At 41.6% G+C, this 20,573-nt stretch overlaps 1 protein-coding gene and 1 long non-coding RNA gene across 4 annotated transcripts; one reads left to right on the top strand and one right to left on the bottom strand.

The window, feature by feature from the left end:
• Window positions 1-387: 387 nt before the first annotated feature.
• LOC309666950 lies at window positions 388-8,255 on the bottom strand. Its single transcript, XR_014267409.1, has 2 exons — window positions 7,943-8,255; window positions 388-3,910 (listed from the first exon to the last, which is right to left on the bottom strand). It is a non-coding gene; the product is annotated as an uncharacterized lncRNA (long non-coding RNA).
• Window positions 8,256-8,645: 390 nt separating this feature from the next.
• HEY2 (hes related family bHLH transcription factor with YRPW motif 2) lies at window positions 8,646-19,941 on the top strand. 3 transcript variants are annotated; one of them, XR_014267304.1, is made up of 6 exons: window positions 8,646-8,894; window positions 10,812-10,890; window positions 11,027-11,110; window positions 13,440-13,521; window positions 17,813-18,650; window positions 18,745-19,941. XR_014267304.1 is itself a non-coding variant. In XM_082474899.1 (5 exons), the coding sequence occupies exons 1-5, from the start codon at window positions 8,812-8,814 to the stop codon at window positions 18,496-18,498; spliced, it is 1,014 nt and encodes a 337-aa protein (XP_082331025.1). In that variant the 5' UTR covers window positions 8,646-8,811; the 3' UTR covers window positions 18,499-19,941. The 3 variants fall into 3 exon arrangements, 1 of the variants encoding a protein (XP_082331025.1); XR_014267305.1 differs by having other exon boundaries at window positions 18,742-19,941; XM_082474899.1 differs by having other exon boundaries at window positions 17,813-19,941.
• Window positions 19,942-20,573: the final 632 nt, after the last annotated feature.

Here is a 20,573-nt window from a genome sequence, read left to right as displayed (position 1 = left end):
TCACAATTTTAAGGCTGTCTTGCATTTCGTTATTAAACATTATTGCCGTTTACTGATTGCATATCCAATATTTAAATGCAAGTTGTTTTCATTTCAACAAGGCCTTTCAGGGAAGGATGTAATTTTACTAGTCTAAAAATCGTTAAATAACACCTGAATTGTAACATCCTTGAATGTTTATTTATGGCACCCTGTAGAAAAGTAACTGTAACCTATTTCTCTCTTTCAGCAAGAAAGTAGCAAGAAGGAATCAGGGCTCAATCTTCCACTGGAAGTATTCAATCTGGATAAATCTGAGATGGCTAGCAGTGTTCATGTGCCATGTGTTACTTTGAAGTCAATGAAGCTGAAAACCTCACTTTAGAAAGTTCTCTTAATCCTTGAGAGTATAATAGTGTGATGATTTTAATTATGACATGACAGGTTGTAAAACAAATCTATAAATATTGATGTGCAAGTCCTGGCATAATTCTGTGAATACTCCACAAAACAGGTAGTGAACATGTTCTTTCATCTAAATTGGGTCATATTAAATAAACCCAAGGAAACCAATTAAAAGCAGTGAGTTTCCCCAGGACTCAGTTAACAGTCTTACCTGACAATGCTCTTCTGGTGGCTAAATGACTTGCACTGAGCAACAAAGATGAAGAATTCCATTTATAAAGACAAATTGTCCTGGAATTTTTCTTCTATTATAATGTTTTCAATTCAAAGTAGTGACAACTAAAACAAGGAAGAAACTTGACTGGATCAATCTAATGAATTATAGTTCTAAACATGTCACTTTTCTTAAAAACCTCCAGTGACTCTCAAATGACTTCAAGACATGCAGGTTGGCATGCAAGCTCCACCAGGACTTGGCTACAGCTTAATTCATTTCCCAAGACAACTAACTCTTTCCCTTCCACCCACCTTTCCTCCATATCCTTCACTCCAGCAGAGGATCATCCATCTTCCCCTAAGAACCGCCTGCACTCTTCAGGTGTCTTTGCAAATGCTGGTCCTTCTCCAGCAGAGTGTATTTGTGAGTGTAGTTATTCTGGACATCCTTCAAGGCTCTGCTCACTTTTTCCCTTAATCCTATGATTGCACCAAAGGAGAGGTAAGGGGTTAGAAACCTCCCCTTCTCATAATGCTTAAGAGCAATACAAAGACATCTCAATAAACATAATATCTAAATAAGAATAGTGTGATTGTCGTATAAACAGAAATTGAAGACAAAAGTCTTTGGGCCACTCCCACCCTTCCAACAGGGTTGCTACCTCTGATCTTATACAAAAATTTTGGCACTGCCTCTGATTCGATCTCCCTTTAAAAATGAATCTTCTCTCTCTTTGTGCCCATAGCGTGCAGTTTTCCTTTTACTTTGGCCTTGACTACATCCCATCTCGGTAACAGTTGTTTGCGTTTAGACTGCCGTGTTATTTCCCCTGCTATTTCCTGAGAGCAGGAATTGAGGCTTACTCACCAGGTATCACTCACACTGCTTAACAGAGAGAGAGCATTACTCGAAGTAGGTGTTCAATACTTAGTGGCCTGGAAATGAGAACAGACAAATTGAGGGGCACAGTCTGAAAAATCAAGCCATGGTTAATGAGTTAGCCTTATTAATTTCAAGTACACACACTAATAGTTCTGTCAGTGATTTCTGTCTATAATCTCTTTGGCTTTATTTTCAGATCATTTCCTCCCTCAGTTCTGTTTATTTAGTCCCCACTCTGATGTTCCTAATGTATTAGTTCGCAAACTACATTTTTGAATGAGAACAAAGAGTTTCGTTGTTAAAATTAAAGTATGGACATCCTTTTCCCAATTCGCACACACACAAAAAAATAAATTTATGGTTAGTATGTTTTCATTTTAAATTTTGTTCAAACCTTTGTTATTTCAACTAGAAGCTATGCACGCAAGTATATAGTTAGTTAATTTATCAATATTCCATGCGTTCATGTACAGAGAACACGATTTTTCAGTTGTTCACCTGAACACCAGAGAGAATCACTCTCCCAACCCTTTAACATAACAAAAGCTTTAACATAACATTGCACCAAGAGGTTCAACTATTAGTCTGCTTTTCTAAGGATCCACATTTTTTAAATTGCATAAGGAAACTAATTTTAAATGTAGATGATAGAATAGATAAAAGATAACATATTTCAGTATCTAAAATAATATAAACTGGAATACAGTGAATGTAATTTTTAAAAGTGGAGAAAATACACACAAAAATATACAATTTGTAAATTTCATGTTACAAATGGTGGTTTAATTACAAAATGCAGCATTTTCCTCTGTGATGTGAGCTACTGGTCAGTGCCAGATATTACGATAGCCTTTTATAAACTAACGATCAAGTCATGTCAATTAAAAAACCTTTAATTATTGTGTGCCTTTTATATCTGTCTAGATACAGATACTTTTATCTATCCACTTGTATACAGGGAGACAGATACATATACACCCACATACACCGTTTTATTGTTTTTTTGTTTTCTATCCATAACTTGGCCTTCTATTTTCAGACTCTGTTAATGCTTCTGTTGAGACTGTTTTTCTAGCAAAATCCTGATAGCCAGCCTTGACAAGTACTGCAGTGCTGTGAGTTTAGATTCATGATTCAATAATGCCCTAGGAGTCTCAGATTAAAAATGCTATGGAAACGTACTTTCCATGTACCTTTCTTACATATTCAAGGCAGAGTGCACAGCTTCTCCATGCTGCAGCTGAGCATGGTTGCTCTCTACTAAGCACCATGACATTTTGTTTCCAAACAGACTGCACTGCCCTGATGAATACTGCAGTTCGTCACAGAACTGTTTTCTTTATTCATTCCCTAGAAATGGAATGAGCTATTACTTAAGACCAAAATCTATCTCTAAAAAATTTTAGTCATATGTTCCCAATACATTATGACGTTATTAAATTATTTTGAAGTCTAAAGCCAGAAAGAAAAAAAAAACAACTTCTGTGCTGTCCCTTCAAACAATAGATGCCAAACTTGCTATTTTTCTGTTTCTTGTAACATACTACTACTTCAATAGGCTTACAAAACATGAAGGTCCAAAAATAGCCTTCAATTTTTCTACAATAAATCTAAAATTAGCAACTTCTTATTTCCAATCTATGAGGGGGTTTTTTTCCCCATAAAGTCTCTATCAATTTAAAAATAAGCAGATAAGGGCATAAATGTGCACACATCTAATAAAAGTATCCTAATAAAAACGTGAAGAAAAATATACATGGTCATTTGCATTATACTGGGAAATTCTTTTAGTCTTAAACTTTTCTATAGCACTTGATATTTCAGAAACCTGTAGAGTCTCTTTCACTTTCATCAAGTAATACCAACCAACCAGATCCATTAATCTTTGATTTAACTTTTTCTAAAACTGAAAGAAATTTTCCTATGGAGAATCCACATTTTTGTAACTCTGTGAGGCACTGGTCCTATTAATGCCAGTTTATTAATCGTGAGAGCATAGAAAACGACTTATTCAGCTATTAGGAGATAAACTATTGTCTTCATTTATACATAATACGAATGTTCATGCAATAATTAATGTAGATACTTGGGGAAGAATTTTAGACAAAGAAAATAATTGTTTTAAACAAAATAAAAATTTTAAATCTGTGAAAAAGGCAATCACGTAGCTTGTTTAGAATTCAGCAGCTGGATAAACTTTTTCTTTTTTGACAAATAATGTGCTTCCTCTTTTCCGATTACAAGAACTAGAAAACTCACTCTGTTTCTTCTGACTTGGCTTCCAGGAAGCTCAGGAGTGACCTCAGGGCCCATTCACAGCAAATGGTTTCCTGCTCATGTTTAAGTATATTCTTTTCAATTTTTTTCATGATTTTTTTTACTTCACGGTTGTTTATTTCCATTTTATTATTCTGATGTATCTAAATTCTGTATATATGGAAAGAAGCAAGGAGTTCATTAATTTTGACAAGAAATTCATTCACAAACCATTTATTGTGTATCCATTATGTGTCAGGCACTATTCTATTCTAGAGGATGGGGATGAAGTTAGTTAAAAGATGATTTCCATGAGAGGAGTGAATATTTCTTATTGTATTCCTAAGAGAGAGGGGGAAAAAAATCTCTCAATCAAACCAACTTCAAGAAAATGAAAATTTAAAAGAATTTCCTTAATAGAAAAGCCTGCCAACATCAATTTAACACTCACAAAGAGGAAGTTAATATAGTGAGTTTAGTTATCTTTTGACTGTTGCTTACAGGGGTATGGAAAACTAGTTACTTAATTATACAGCCCTCTTCTCCAGTGTCCTGCAATAAAACCAGCCTTCCTCCTTGGGCATGTGCTAGGTACTAATAACATCACTCATGAAATAAAAGCTTTTAAATAAATTGCCCCTTAATAACAGAGATCAATTTAAACATTCTAATCTCCAAGAAAGGGGCCTTTGGGTCTTAGACTTCCTACCTTGAAGCTTCTGATGTAAAAAATAAGTAGCACCTATTGGGGCAAGCCAAGAAAAAACGATGCACTTTTTGTGGGTAACCAGGCAAGGATAATTGTTAACTGGTAAAGCAGTTCCCTTTTATAGATGACTTCAAGGTTGGTGGGCCTAAATTTGCCCTTGCTTTCAGCTTTGTTTTGCTTTACTAGCTTGCAAATATGTGTCACACAGTGACCCTAGGTTGGCCTGCCTGCTGCCAGACTGATGTTGAGAAAGGTATTGAAATTTACAAGGATCTTGCCTTTGGCCTCCACTCTCAGGGCGCAGCATTCTCACACACTTTAAAGTGTTGCCAGCTCACAATAGCCTTGTAGTCAGGGAAGCCAGCCCAGCAAGGCTGCCCACAGATGCACGTGCATGTCACCTGCCCCAGCAATTGCAAATAGACTAGCACATCTTGCGGCGACCTGCTTGTCTTCCATTTGCAAGAGAAAGCTGTGTAAGTATATTTCAGAAAGGGCAAAATATTGGACTTCTCAATATGAACTATGTGCACTTAGTCTTCTCAGACTAACATAAAGGTCTTTAAATAACAGAGCTGCCTGTATTTCACTGTGAAGCTAAGTTAAAACATTTTTTTAAAGTGGTGTCATGTCTTAGTGACTTTCTAACGAACCCAAACACTGGAGTGGCTGACACTTTTTAAAGTAACTGTAAGCAGTACCTCAAAGGATTCAGAGAAGTAACAAGTAACAAAGTGTGACCACTGATCTTGAAAAATCAGAGTGCTCTAATGAGGAAAAAAGCAGACCTAGAATTAAAAAAAAAAAAAAAATCCTACTTTCCTTCCAAAAATGCTGCAAGGAGAATTTTAGAATGCTGCAAAGTAATCACTTCATTAATTTATGCAACACAACTCAAATTTTGTGGGACAAGCTATAACAGGGTCAAAATGGCCAGATGTATAAAACACAGGTGCAAAAACTGTAACTTTATATTAAATGAGTGAGGGAAGAGTTGGGGAGGCAGATCAGGACCACTGAGCTTGATGTTTCCAGATCTCAGCATTCGACATCTCACTCACGTCAGTAAGTGACTTAAATCCCAGAAGGACAAAACAGGGAGGAAAGGACCAATTTCGGGAAGACAGCTGAGTCTTCCCTCCTCCATTTCGTTCAGATCTGTCTTTCTGGGCTTTCTTTCCTAATGGCATTTCGTTTGTAGGGAAGTTCTTCGTATCTTTCGGTCTAATTATCTCATTGTACAAATCTTTGAAAAGGAACGAACTGTGGTTTGCTCTGCGCGCGGACATCTTTTCTTCTGCCCGAGTTCTTCCTAAGCCTTCAACCAACTTTCACTGAAAAGGATGTCGCTGAGGGGCGATGAAGCTTGAAATCCCGCGGTTTTCTCATTCTCTTTTCTTTCTCTCTGCAGACGCCACCCCTACACCTCGCTCCCGCACTCCAGAGAATCCACCACCGTTTTTAATGATGCTGGGGCGTTTTAAAGAGTTTCCTCCGTTTCTGCCTCTGACCCGAGAAGCACTTTCAGTGTTAGACAAGGCGCCTGACCAGGGCATAGGCAAATGGGATATTCGAGGGGAATAAAAGACCTAATTGAAAAATCTCTTGCTGCCTAATTGCGATCAAGTATCTTGCAGATAAGTTAGCATGTTATTAATTTGGTCATGTTCAAAACGCCGAGGTCTTTTGCCTTATGCCTTCTTGTTTATTTAACAGACGTATAGAGCGCTTACCACGTACCAGGCACTGTTCTAAACGTTTTTAAAATATGACCCTCTTTGCTTAAGAAGTATTTTTAAGCGACAGTAAATCTGCGTGTGCATTTCGAACGTCCCTGCCGTATTTTTCTTTATAGCATGGTACAGTGGTTAAGTCTTCAAAGACAAATATGGAAAAACTTTAACCAGCTGCAACTTTATTTCAAGCAAGTCATTTCCCTCTTCGCAATTTTTCGCAATTATTATAATTAAATACAGTAAGATAGTGAGAAAGAACTCTTAAATTTTTTTTTCAGTGATGATCTCAGGTTTTGCCCCCGGCGTTTCGAAGCGCCCGCTAATTTGATCGCGTGGCCAAGGTTAATTGCATCTGTAGACATTCGCTTTCAGAAAAATGCGCACCCTTCGCTGAAAGTCGTGAAGGCTGAGTTCGCCCCAGGCCGGAGGCGGCGTGTCCCCGCGTGGCCTGCGCGGACTGGCCGCGGGCGCATCCGCCGGGGAGGTGGGACGGGCGACCCGCGCAGATCTGGCTCTTCCCTAGCCGGGCTGTGAGGACCGAGAGCCGAGTGACGTCGGGGGAGGTCAGAGCCGAAGGGAGGCGAGCCCGCTCGGCTCCCCGCAGCGCGCTCAGGCAGCCAGCGCTGCAGCGAAGCAAAGGCCCGGAGACCCGCGCGGAGGGGAGGCCCACAGCCGAGCTGGGGGGTCACCGCCCCCCGCGGCCTCGAGCTGACCGGGTGCATCCCCACCAGGCCCCGCCCGGCCCCCGAAGACTGTGTGTTTTGCCCGGTGTTAAGTTTCAAAAGTCAGGACGGAACGTTTCGGGTTTCTGTTCACACGGTTATTGCAGGCGCCGCGGTGGGGACCGCACAAAAGAGACGAGGGCGTGTGGGGAAGGGGTTTTGTGGTTTAACGAGGGCTTAACCCGCGGACTGCAGGTCCTTCCCGCTCTCCCCCTGCCCTGCCCAGACCCGGGCCCCGTCTTTTCAAGTCTCATCCCTTCCTCTTCTCCTCCCCGCCCCGCGCCGGTCTTGTGTGAGGAGAGAATGGAGTGTCAGAGGGGGACGCGCTAAGCAGATCCCCAGAAAACTAAGACTCCGTCGTGGCGTAGGGCTGTGGCGACTGATTGACGCCTCTCTCTCAGAGGCTTTTCTGCCCTAAGCACCGAGCTGTCCCGGCGCAACGAGTGGAGTCTCGAGCTCGACCCCAACCAACCCGGCGCCCGCCTCCCGGTACCGCGGCGCCCCGGCGGGCCCACCGCCTCCCGCTGCCCTCGGATAGACACAACTGCGTAGCCGGTTCAAAAAAATACCTCAGAGCATGGAGGGAAAGAGCAGCTTGAAAACATGTTTTACAAGCACATCTAGAGTTTTATACAACCCACGCTGTCCAATGCACTAAAAACTGAACACGCATTCGTCTTTTAGAAAACAAATTAAATTTCCAAGCGCAATTTTTTTTTTTTCACGTCCGGGATTCTACTTAACTCTACCTCTGCGACTACCCAAACCAGGGAGTGTGGAGAATTGCAATTACCTGGATAATCCAAGCCCGAAAAACTCGAACTTGAAAAACTACTAAAATTGTGTCCTGAAATACCCTCATCATTGCTCTAGTCCTTCCTGCCACCAGAGTAGACACAACTCCAGCCCACGGTCTACTCAGCGGGATCTATTATCCACAGCCTCAGTGGCCAAATGCAAAGAACTGATTAGGTGCAAATCGAAAATCGTTTGGTGGCCGGTCTCTCAGACCCTCCGACCGCCAGCTGTTAAGTACCTGGTCGGGGAAACTTGCGTCCTTATCTGTTCACAGCCCAGAGGCCGCGGAAGTAGCCTTGGGAGTTGCCAAAGAGAAAAGCAACTTTGATTTAGGGTTTTCGAAAACCCCAGAGGGCAAATGTGACCGCCAGGGTCAGTCAGTCAGCAGTTTTGGTCCAGACAAGGGACAGCCGAGTGGGGCGGTTCGGTTAAGCCACGGCGCCTTCCGACGTCACACACGCTCGCTCACACTCAGCCACGCGCTTGGGGTTATTCTTTAAACACAGGGCTGAAACTTCACCGGCAGACGGCGGGGTGCGGAGGAGCGCCAAAACCCGAGGTCCAGAGCCCGCCCCTCGCCAGCCCGCCCCCGCCCCCGCCGCGCTCGCGCCGGCGCCGGCGCCGGCCCCTGTGCCCACGTCCGCGCGCTTCCATATCTAGAGGTAGCGACTTCGCGCTCCCGCTCGCCGCCGCCTCTCCCCACCCGCGCTCAGCTCCCGGGCCCCAGATGCGCGGCCGCGTTCCCACGCCTCAGCCGGAGCTCCGCGGCGGGGTTCGGCGAGCGCGGCCCCGCCCCTCCGCTCCGGCCAATCCCGGGACACGCTGACTCCCGAGGAGGCGGTGCCCGGCGGAGCTGCGGGGGCCTGCGCGCTGGAGGCGGGTGAGGGGGCCCCGCCCGCGCGGGGAGGCGTGGCCGGCGCCGGCTCTTGCGGCCGAGCTGGGCTGCAGCGTGGGAAAGAGCCGCGAGGAGCCGACCGCGCCGCCGCCCGAGCCGCGCCTGCCCGGGCCCAGGGAGGGCGGGAGGGAGGAGGCAAGCAGGGAGGGCGCTGCGTCCGGCTCGGTGGCCGAGGCTCCGGCCCGGCTGCACCCCGTGCGGTGTTCGCCGTGATGAAGCGCCCTTGCGAGGAGACGACCTCTGAGAGCGACATGGACGAGACCATCGACGTGGGGAGCGAGAACAATTACTCGGGGTGAGCGCGGGCTCGGCGGGAGCTGTCCGGAGCCCGAGGCATCGGGGAGCTTTGTGTACGAGCGGCTCCTTGGAAATCCCGAGGTTCCTCTCCGCCGCGTTCTAACCGAGCGGGGAAAGTTTCGCCCGAAAAACTTTCAGGGGTGGGCGCTCACGGAGCGCGTGTTCGGGTGGGGCGAGGCATGTGGGTTTGCACTCTAGGGGTGGGGCGGCTGAAAGTGTGCAGAGGTTGGCGAAGGAGGGTCCCCGGCTGTCAGCGTTGGGCGTGCGGACTGGCACGCCCGGGCGACGGGCGACGCCCCCGCCACCGAAACTGCATTTGGGAGCACTTTCAAAATGGGCCAGGCGAAGAGAGAAAAAAATGATTTTTTTTATTTTTAAAGAGACTAAAAGATGACTTGCTTTTTGGAGCCATTAAAGCAATTAGCGATGTCAAGGCTAAGTAGGCTGAGATTTCCAGGTTGATCGTATGTGACTTTGCTGACGGGAGTGTGAGTGACAGATGAAGGATCGTTTCAGGCATCATCTCTTTGCTTGTTCCTGAGTCTGGAGAAGATTGAGATCGTGATCACGGAAGCCAGACCTCCACTTTCCAGTGACAGAGGGAGGTTATGGAGGCGTTTTAGTGCCAAGGCGGGTCAAATGATAATTGCTTCTAATTGGCATCCCCAGAAGCACCTTAATTATTTATCTGCAGCTGTCACTCAAAGAGTAAAATTCTACGTTTGGAAAACTGGTTTTCTTTCAATATTATTATTCTAATATGTACAAACCTTAGCCTGGAATCAGCAAAAGCAAAGATATTTACTTGAAACGTTGTTTGCAAAGTATCTTCTAATTATTAAAGTGTTGTGTCATCTTAAAAAATGAGATCCGAAAAACAAAAGATGTCATGTGAAAGGTGAAACCAGTTGAGAAGGGGGTGGGAATGAGGGGAACAGTTAATTCAGAAATAAGATCCAGAAGTGAGAAGGTGAGGTAATAAGAACCTGGTGTGTGCAATATTTCTATAATGAAAGAGAACAAATAACAGGAACCTGGAGAATTTGAGAACATGAGGAAGCAGAGTATCCATGAATTATGAAGAGAAACAGATACAAACTAGAAAGGATCATAAAAATTATGTGACAATAAAGTGATTTGATTGAACTTTTGATATAAAATATTTTTTCATTAGCAAACTCAAGATGGATTACAACTCTGAGAGTTTTAAGCTTAGATTGAAGGCTGAGAGATACTCACCTAGAGTTTTATTTTCAAAGTAAAACATTTACCTAGTAGTTGATCTAATTTTAATTTTTCTATTAGTGGCATATTTAATTTGGGGTCATTCTTTTGGAAGATTAATATAGAAAACATTGAATTTGTCATTTTTTTCTTGTATGACTACTTGGAGTTTTGAAATAGTAAGGTAACTTCTGTTTATTTTAAAGACTGCATCTAGGGACAACAGTTTGACATGTGGTGGCTGTATATCTGTTTGATAGTAATTATTTTAAAATAGCTTTGCTTTGTTCAGTGGGTCTTACCAGAGGGAGGAGGAGGGATGCTATTAGAGATTAATTGACTTTTAAGAAACATTCATGAGTGGAACTAGGAAGTACTAATATCTAACTTCTCACCCTGACTGCCCATAATTATTTCATTGGGAGGCTCAGTAAAAGTTTAGGGATGTTTTTGCCAGTGGATTTGACATCTGGATTACTCATTAAAATTAAAAGAAAAAAAGGCATGATTCCTATCTGAAAAGAGATATAAGGGCTGAAAGCAAAGTCTGTAAAGAGCAAGAATTAAAAATAAAATAATGCTGATCTGAACGGTGCTGTCACTCTGAATATTTAATGGGTGCCATCAAGCACCCAGAAGAAAACAATTGTTATGTTAATGCAGCACCTGACAAACTCTTCTTATTTCGTAGACAAAGTACTAGTTCTGTGATTAGATCGAATTCTCCAACAACGACATCTCAGATTATGGCAAGAAAGAAAAGGAGAGGGGTATGTGATTTTTTTTTTTGTCTTTTTATTTCATGTAATCCAGCCTAATGTGTAGCAGTTGTATTTTTCCATTACAAGTAATTTTATCATTTGTGTATTCATGAACTTTTGTTGTTGTTTTGCTTTTTGCGGATAGATAATAGAGAAAAGGCGTCGAGATCGGATAAATAACAGTTTATCTGAGCTGAGACGACTGGTGCCAACCGCTTTTGAAAAACAAGTAAGCTGCCCCCCCATCCTGACCACCCCACCAGTGAGCTCAAAAAAGCTGATTCTCTCATCTGGCAACGTGGGTTCTTCTTAAAGCTCATTAAAATAATGGTGTATGTGCCGTGATCTGGCACAGAGCAGCTATTTCAATAAAATGCTTTGTTGTGGCAAAACTATTAAAAACATAATCCATCATGAAGTTGAAAAACATTTCCATTCTCTAGCTTATTTTCCCCTTAAGGGTAACATGTTCATGCTCTCTCTGTTCCTTCTGTGAATACCAGTAGTGGTTTTGTTTAAAACTGAGCTGTATGTAGTATTCTTCTTCTTCAGAAAAGATATCTATTTGAAATTTCATTTTTGTCTCAAACTATTCTTTAAAAAGTAAGCTTTTTATTTTAAAAAATAATCAAAGCCGAGGAAGTAACACCTCTAGCTCTATTTCCTAAACAATAATACTAACAAAATTTATTTACAAAACCACTTGGTTTCATTTTTAATCCCTGGCTTAATAGAATGAGGTTTGTTTTGAGGCATCTTTGTGGAAGTTTGGTAAAAATCAAACTAGCCATAAATTCCCCTTTTCAGAATTAAAGTATTCCTTTACAAAAAAAAGAAGAAGGAAGGGAAAAAAAAAGATTTGCACACTTAGTAAAGTAGGAAGCCAAATGTTTAAATCTTCCTTTTCATTTTGGAAGAGTTGTGTTTTTCCTCCTGCCGCCGTGGCTGATAGATTTCAAAGAGCATCTTTCAAAGAGTATGGCATCATACCCTTGTTGAAAATAACTTTCAATTAAATTCAAATAGGGTATAAGACAGCTGTTGTTTGTTTATTCCATTTTGTTGTTTACTTCATGAACCACAAACATTATAAAGCAAGCCCTACAAAGCCCTTGGAAATTATCCAGAAACTGCAGTTTTGTTATTAGTCACTTTCACTGAAACTACTGTACATATTCATGGAAAAACTGAACATTGACAGAAGTACAAGTTGTCAAATGCTATTGACTATACATTTTTAGGAGAAAAAAGGCACCGCTCTATATGCTGAAACTGTCTTTAATGAGCTAAATGTAATGGGCAAATTGTAGTTTTGATTATTAGCATTTCCCATGACAATACGTTGAAAATGAAAATATCAGTAATCAGTGACGTTTTTACTTTCAGTGCTGAAATGTCTACAGTTATGAGAAACGGTTTGGTGATTTTTTTGGCGGGGGGTTGGGGGGGTGGAGTTCGTTAGATTTTTTTTCTTAAATGTCGACTTAAACCTTAAAAGCAAACCTCAGTAGTTTGGCAGTTAGTTACCATAAACACAGGCTTTCCCATTTGCTGAGCTTGGCGACCAACCCTAGAGAGCTGGCCCTGTCACAATGTAATTAGAAGAGTGTTCTTTCAAGCAGTTTAAATCACTCTGGCACTCTCACCATGCACTGGGTGCTGACAATTTTCACAAAACAAGTAAAGCATAGGAACCTGAAATAAACTGCAGTTTCCTTTTCAAGAAAACATACTGATTTAATTATTTAGCTCTTCCAAGAAATTAGAAGCCACCCACAGCCCTCTGAGACAGTTTGAAGTGGCACATTTGTATTTCAGTTGGTTTCCAGAGGTTGCCTTGTTTTAAAATGGGGGAGGGGCATAAAAATATAATGACAATTTTATTAAGAACTATTTTAAAGGGTTCAAATATCCTTAAGCATTTTTGATGCTTATTAGATTAAAGTTAGATTATGCTTCCTTGTTTATGATCTTGGAATTTACAGTGACACCTGCTGGTAATTATTGGGGAAAAAAAAAAAAACCCTTGAAAGTCTTCCCATCGCACTTTTGGTTCTATACTTACAGTGGTGTAGTATGAATTACCTTAAAGACGTAATAGAATTTTCTATTTTTGAAAAATATGCTTTTTAACAATAATTTGCTGAGATCCTGTCTGCTTTTCCTCCAGAGTTGGATTCAACTGATCTAGACTTCAGCATTATATAAGACTATTGTATATCCCCTGATAAAATAAAGTATATTATTAACCAGTTTGATGCAGTTTGAGATTTTTGCAGTTGTAGTAGTTTGGGTAGAGTGATCTTAGTATAATTATTTTTGTGTGTTTAAAAATTATTTATTATGCCTTTTAGTCTTTAAAAGTTAAAATGGCAAATATCTGTCGTTAGGTGTGATGCAATTAGTGTTTTCATGTAAAGTTCCGGAAGAATTCATATTTTTCTGTGAAAAAGTTAAACTTAGAATTTTCTAGTGAGAGGGAAAATTAAAAATTCAGGGTAAGTTGTTCCAAATTCATTTCCATAGGACTTATAAGATTTTATTATTTGTTTATTCAGGGATCTGCAAAGTTAGAAAAAGCTGAAATACTGCAAATGACAGTCGATCATTTAAAGATGCTCCAGGCAACTGGGGGTAAAGGTAAGTAGGTGACTTCATCCCCACCCCCCGCCCCTTCTACCTTTCTCTTTTCATTTTTTCTCCCTAAGATTGTAAGGAAGTCATAGTTGAACAGTTCTTTAACGAGCTGAGATAGGAGGTCCCAGATTAAAGCCGTGGAAATCAATGCTAATGGCAGGATTGAACTCGTGGGAAAGAACTTCTGGAACAAAAGAAGCACTTGACCCTGGGCTTGTGTTTGCTTTTATAATACTGTGGGAGTAAAGCTTCATTCACAGCAGCCTGGTCAGAGGTTTGTTTGGGACTTTCAGAAGTGCATGCTGGAATTTGTACAGAAAGACAAAACAAACACACAAACATCCAAACATAAACAGGAGGTTAGAGGCAATCTTTTTCTCTTCTTCTTTCCCTCTCCCCAGTCCCCCGTTAAATCAGGGATAGGACTCACTATAATGCAGCTATTCCAAAGGAAGTGAATTTTCATTGTTGTTTTCAGAGTTTGGTTGATTTTGTATTTAGACCACACAGAGCATTTGAAGTGCAGGTAGTGAATCTCTGTCCTGGAAACCACTGATGGAGCAGTCTTTCCTGTGAAGAGCAAACAGGAGCAGGAGCCCTGGGCCCAGTGCTGTGGAGAGATGTCTTCTGTACTGGATAGTGATTTAGGGAAGAACAGTCCAGAGGGTCAGGGACTGACCCTCACTTCATGCTATGAATGGATTTGAGATCCTAAACGATGTAGTATTCATTCAGATTTCATTATCCCACTTCTCACACATCACTCAGACTTGATTTTGCCCTTTTATATCTTTTTCACCCTTCAGGCAGGCCTTTGGTATTCATCTTAGCCAAGGGTGCTGTTCCATATATTTGATAACTGGGTAAGGAGAGGGTACCACAGGGGCTAAGTGCTGCAGCTACACCCTGAACGCTTATCTCTGCTCAGCATTAGCCTTTTATTACGTAGTATCAGAGTTTGCCCTAGATCAGGACAGGGGCAGGGCATTGGAGGGAAATAGCTGTTTATCAATTGGTACAGAAGTATTTCAGTGTTTAACTCCAGCTGAGGACCTGTGGAGCATCAGCCCTGACCTTCACCATCCTTTACCTGTGTCAGGTGGGGAGGTGATCATTGTAAAGGGACACCCTCACACACGGTGTGACTTACCCTCTGCTGTACCTTCTCAAGGAGCCGTCCTGCCTGAATAACCATCCTGAATGGGTATGGAATTGTGATTTCTACTCTTTAAAGTGTAACCCTCAGCATAGGCTGCAAATATTCTTACGTAATAGGGAAGAGAACTGGATGAAATTCTAGAAGCCTGTGATCCAGCCCAGCTTGGCCACTGACCCACCTTTAAGCCGAGACAGAGGTGCTGGGCTGCACAGGGAGACCTGTACTAGCACTGTGAGCCCTCAAGGCCCCCCGCCGCCCCAGGATTCTGCCTCTACACCTGCTCCCTCAGGATGTTAGGGGACTGATCGGGTTAGTGATCGTGCAGGGAAAGTTGTTTGATTGCTTTACTTCCCTTGGCATTGTTAGCCACAAGGCTAAGAATTTTTATCAGCGTTTCAAATATTTGGCATGAGCTATACTTCTAAAGAGTAATATTGTTCTTATGCCTTATTATAAACACTAAGTTCCATCTTGGTTGCTATTCTTGGCTACCTGAACAGTCCTAAAATTCATCCCAAAATAGTTTGTGAACAGACATTTCCGAGCAAGCTCCATACAAGTCGCCTGACTGCCAGCTCATTAGAGAGGTCACCTCGCAGGAGAACGTGTGGGCCTTGAAGAAGGGGGGCTGGCAGTGTGGGCTCGAATTATTAAAGACTCACAGCTGCTATGGGGGCCTCAAAATGTACTGGTGAAGGACAGACACTGCATTTGGCTTGCCTGGTTTCAAATCCTGGCTCGTTTTTCTTGTCTTTTTTTTTTTTTTTTAATAATTATTTTATTTATTTATTTTTGGCTGTGTTGGGTCTTCGTTTCTATGCGAGGGCTTTCTCTAGTTGCGGCAAGCGGGGGCCACTCTTCATCGCTGCGTGCGGGCGGGCCTCTCACTATCACGGCCTCTCTTGTTGCGGAGCACAGGCTCCAGACACGCAGGCTCAGTAGTTGTGGCTCACGGGCCTAGTTGCTCTGCGGCATGTGGGATCTCCCCAGACCAGGGCTCGAACCCGTGTCCCCTGCATTAGCAGGCATATTCTCAACCACTGCGCCACCAGAGAAGCCCCTCTTTTTTTTTTTTTTTGGTCTGTGACCCTAGATAAAGGACTGACCTTTTCTGAGCCCCAGTTTCTTCATTTGTAAAATGAGGACAGTGATGGTGTTCACTTCGTAAGGTTGTCGTGAGCTTATTCACTTAAAGCCCAGAGAGCAGTGATGGAAGTGGTGTGGACCCCTGTGCTATGATTATTGGCCCAAGGTGCGGTCGCAGGAAACAGTTGCTCATCGTCATTTCCCTCTGCATTCAGCAACAGTATAGGAATTACATAATTTATATTCCTTAAGATGCAACAGAGAACTCACCCATATACAACCACATACAGCTGGCAAATCACAAATTTCAGTTACTTCATGCCGACTCATGAAGATTCTTGGAAGCTCCTGGGGTACAATTCTGTTGGTCCATTCTTTAGTCTGTCTTGGTATTACAGGAGTTTCTAGAGAGGATTTAGTAGAGTAACCTAAATTTCTAGATCCCTCTGGGTTTCCGGACTCTTGTCTACTCTGATGATTATCTCCCTTCTCTCATGAAGTCAGCAGTCTGCAAAGCCTTGCAGAGAACCCTGAGGACTCTCATGGGAAGTCTTTCTTTGGAGGTGTCTTCTTCAGGAAGAACTTTCCCTCCTAATGCCAGGGGCTTTATTGCTAACCATGCTGAAGTCCTGGGATGATGACTCTTTTTGTTGCTGATCTTCCACATTTCATGATATTCTCTTATGTCAGCTTTGTGCTGTTGTTGTTACTCTCTTAATGGTGTATATGTTTTCCTCAAATTTCTTTTTGGGACTTCCAAATTTCTGTTGAAATTCTAGCTCTTGGACTTTGAATATTGTGACTACTATTTTCCAAAGTGCTAGTCTAATTGTTAATACATGATAAACAAAACAGGTAATACTTCGATCTACAAAATCATAAAAAAGGGAATGTAGTAAATGCCTTAGATGAAAATAACCTTGTTTGAATGTGATATTTCTCATTTATGTATATACACATCCCCGAAGTGAGTAGACTAAATTTTAATTTGAAAATTGTTTTAAAAAAAAGTTGCAAATGAGAAAAAAAGTCTAAAAAGGATACGTTTATACACATTAGAGATCACTTATTCAAAGTAGTGACATTTCCCCAAATGTCTGATTATTATCAGTACCCTAAATGGGCACTGATACTAATCAGATGTTACTATTTTCTATTCTAATGTGTTATCTTTGGATAAAAAGGGATTCTCATAAATGTGACCAGCTCTAGCCATTTTAATGGTAGTAACCTTAGGTGTAAGGGTATGTGCATGCACACTGACACAATTAATATACATTTCTTTCCTGGAAGGATGCCAGAAAAAAGTAAGCTAACCAATGAAAGAAATGTATATTTGGACTTCAGGAAAACTAGGAGTTATAGTAATGTTATATTACCTGATAGAAAAATAAGATCTTCAAATTAGTAACCAAATTTTTAAAAATCATTTTGCTTCTTTAACTTTTTTCCATACAAAGTAATGGTGTTTTCATTTTGTTGATGAAAAACACTATGAGTCAAGAAGCATTTATGAATTTATTAAGCAGTTCTGGCACATTTCTAAAAAAAGTCCTCAAACTGCTCATACGCATTTCACATCTCGGTTATAAATGCCAAGAGAGTAAGGATGTTTCAGATAAACCCTTTAATCTCCAATTCACGTGACAGAGACAGAGAGACTGGTACTCTGTTATACCGTGGAAACGTTTACTAGAAAATTTCACTATCCCACAATACAAAAGAAGAGACACGATTTTTTTTTTTCTGGAAATGTTTGAAACACAGATGTTCTTAATTCTTTTCCCCACTGTGCTATTTGGTTGCAGGAACAACTGCAGTACATAGCATTGCCAGAGTTGTCACACATGTGAATTGCAAAGTGCACTTTCTTAACTTCTGCAAAAATTACAACCATAAATAGCTGGCAACGTTCTCAGAAAGGATCGTCGTTCTACTTAAATCTCTGAAGGTCAGGGTGGAACGTAGGTTGTGGCTACTCTTCATAATTGTATCGTTCTTTCTCTCACTGTCTCTCCTGGCCCCCGCTTTGCTCAAACCTCCTTTCAGGCTACTTTGACGCCCACGCTCTTGCCATGGACTTCATGAGCATTGGATTCCGAGAGTGCTTAACCGAAGTGGCAAGGTACCTGAGCTCTGTGGAAGGCCTGGACTCCTCCGATCCACTGCGGGTGCGCCTGGTCTCTCATCTCAGCACGTGTGCCTCACAGCGAGAGGCGGCGGCAATGACCTCGTCTCTGGCCCACCACCATCACCCCCTGCATCCGCACCACTGGGCGGCGGCCTTCCACCACCTTCCGGCAGCCCTGCTCCAACCCAGCGGACTCCACGCCTCGGAGCCCACGCCTTGCCGCCTCTCCACCACTTCAGAAGTGCCTCCCGCCCACGGCTCCACCCTCCTCACGGCCACGTTTGCCCACGCAGACTCTGCCCTTCGGATGCCGTCAACAGGCAGTGTCGCCCCCTGTGTGCCGCCTCTCTCCACTTCTCTCTTGTCCCTCTCAGCCACTGTCCACGCGGCCGCTGCAGCAGCCACGGCAGCTGCGCACAGCTTCCCTCTGTCCTTCGCTGGGGCGTTCCCCATGCTCCCCCCAAACGCAGCTGCAGCAGTGGCAGCTGCCACAGCCATCAGCCCTCCCTTGTCGGTATCAGCCACGTCCAGCCCTCAGCAGACAAGCAGTGGAACAAACAGTAAACCTTACCGACCCTGGGGGACAGAAGTGGGAGCTTTTTAAGTTTTCATTGAACTTCTTGCAGTAGTAACTGAATGTCCTTCATTTCAGAGTCAGCTTAAAACCTCTGCACCCTGAAAGTAGCCATACAGATGTCTGCGGATCCATAAAGGAACAATAAAGCTATTTGAGACACAAACCTCAGAAGTGGAAATGTGGTATTATCTTTTTTCTCTGTTTTGGTTTAAGGCAATTTGGTAACTGACATCAGCAACTTTTGAAAATGTCACACTTGTTTTCATTTAGAAGTCTCCTGGAAAATAATATATGGACTGAACCATCCAGCAGTGCATCACGATGTCTGAATTGGGGAAGAAAAATGCCCTGACTGAATTTTCTTGAAACTAAATGGAAAAAAAAATATTCGTGTTTCATAAGTGCCTGAGCTAGTAAAGTTTTCTTTTGAACATACAACGTTGCACAAGTAAAGAAGAGCATAGAGGTTAGGTTAAGAAAGGATAAGGGACAGAAGTCTTGCATTAGGCTGCAGACATTTTAGTACAAATACCAGAAAAGAGCACTCTGTTGAAATCAACAGGTTTTTATTGGCCAAAAGGATTGCTGAAAGTAATTTTCAAGTTGAGAAACCTAGTTTTATCTTAGTTTGCTTTTTTTGTACAAACTTGCCAAGTTGTGACATTTAACAATGTATTAGTATAAGCAATTATTACGTCAGTGCTCAGATTAACAAGCATTTCTGCCCTGCCTGCAAACCCCCAGGCACTTTTTTTTTTATGGCTCAAAATATGGTGCTTCTTTATATAAAACATGCATTTATAGAGTGCACCTAGAAGCAGTTGCCTACTGTGTGCCCACCAGAGGCTATCTGACTCATGCCAACTTGAAAACTCTCCAGTTTGTAAAAGTTTAATTTATTCAGTTTCATTTGGACTATTTTTGCATATTTATCCTCTTCATTTCATCCCGATAACATGTAAAATCTAGTCTTGTCACCTTTTGGGGAGAAGTTGCATTTCTGGAAGTGATGAGGCAGGGAGAGAACAATGGGAAGAGAAAAGCCACGATTTTTAAATGTCCTTTGTCAAGCTTGTGATTGTATTTGATCCCAAATCAAGATGAATGTATGCAATGGGATGTACATAAATTATTTTTGTCCATGCCTAGACTAGTGCTACATAATGGTGTTTTGGTTTTGTTGTTTTTATTTTGTTTAATGACAAAATAATCTCTTAATACTTTGAAATTGAGCACGTGAGAATTTATGTTTGAAAGACAAAGACACAGCATGTATTATTATGCACTTCATTTCTCTGCTGTGTGGAGAAAGCAATAAACATTATGAGAATGTTAAACATTATGCAAAATTATACTTTTAAATATTTGTTTTAAAATTACTGTACCTAGTCTTTTTTGTATTACTTTGTAACCTTTTTCTATGCAAAAGTCTACATATCACTAATTAAATGAAGTCCTTTTTTGACCATTTTTATGTGGATGAGTTGCTTTGCAGAATGGAAAGTTGACGTGAATTTCAAGCAAGGCCTTGTTTCACTAACAAATTAAGCCATGGCTTTTCTTTTTCTCTTTCAAACTCATTTGATATAATTCACAGCCTTGAAAATAGCATGTATTTGAGCTTGTAAACCAATTAAGCATAGGTGAGTATGACATCATTTGGAGGCAGGAAGTGATCAGTTTCCTCTGCCTTTTATTCTTAACCATTCTTGGAAAAGCGCAAATACCAGAAGGTTAAATAACAGTATACCGAACATATGGTAATAAGCTAGAATGTGTCATACATTTTGGAACTCAGAAATATTTATAGAGTATTTTTAAAACATCACATGCATGCATGATAGGTGTGTGTATGTGTGTATATATATGTGTGTTATATATATATATATTTATTTGTTTATATATATATATATATATATATATATATATATATATATATATATATATATGCCTCCTGATGATAAATCCTCTGTACCTACCTCAAGATTTCTTTTGATGCTGTAGAAATTATGCAGGTATCCCTCCTTCTTCAGTGAAGCCTAAAATAGACTATTTCAGAGTTTCTGAAGCTGTTGGGCCAAACAGATGAGAAGAATTTTTTT

This window comes from Balaenoptera physalus, assembly GCF_965194825.1.
Source record: "Balaenoptera physalus genome assembly, chromosome: 9".
Classification (NCBI taxonomy): domain Eukaryota; kingdom Metazoa; phylum Chordata; class Mammalia; order Artiodactyla; family Balaenopteridae; genus Balaenoptera; species Balaenoptera physalus.
This window is presented reverse-complemented; position numbering and strand designations above follow the sequence as displayed.

Coding starts and splice junctions, on each gene's coding strand:
- HEY2 (XM_082474899.1), top strand. CDS start 8,812: ATGAAGCGCCCTTGCGAGGAGACGACCTCTGAGAGCGACATGGACGAG. Junction 10,891..11,026: donor CAAGAAAGAAAAGGAGAGGG/GTATGTGATTTT, acceptor TTTTGCGGATAG/ATAATAGAGAAAAGGCGTCG. Junction 13,522..17,812: donor CCAGGCAACTGGGGGTAAAG/GTAAGTAGGTGA, acceptor ACCTCCTTTCAG/GCTACTTTGACGCCCACGCT.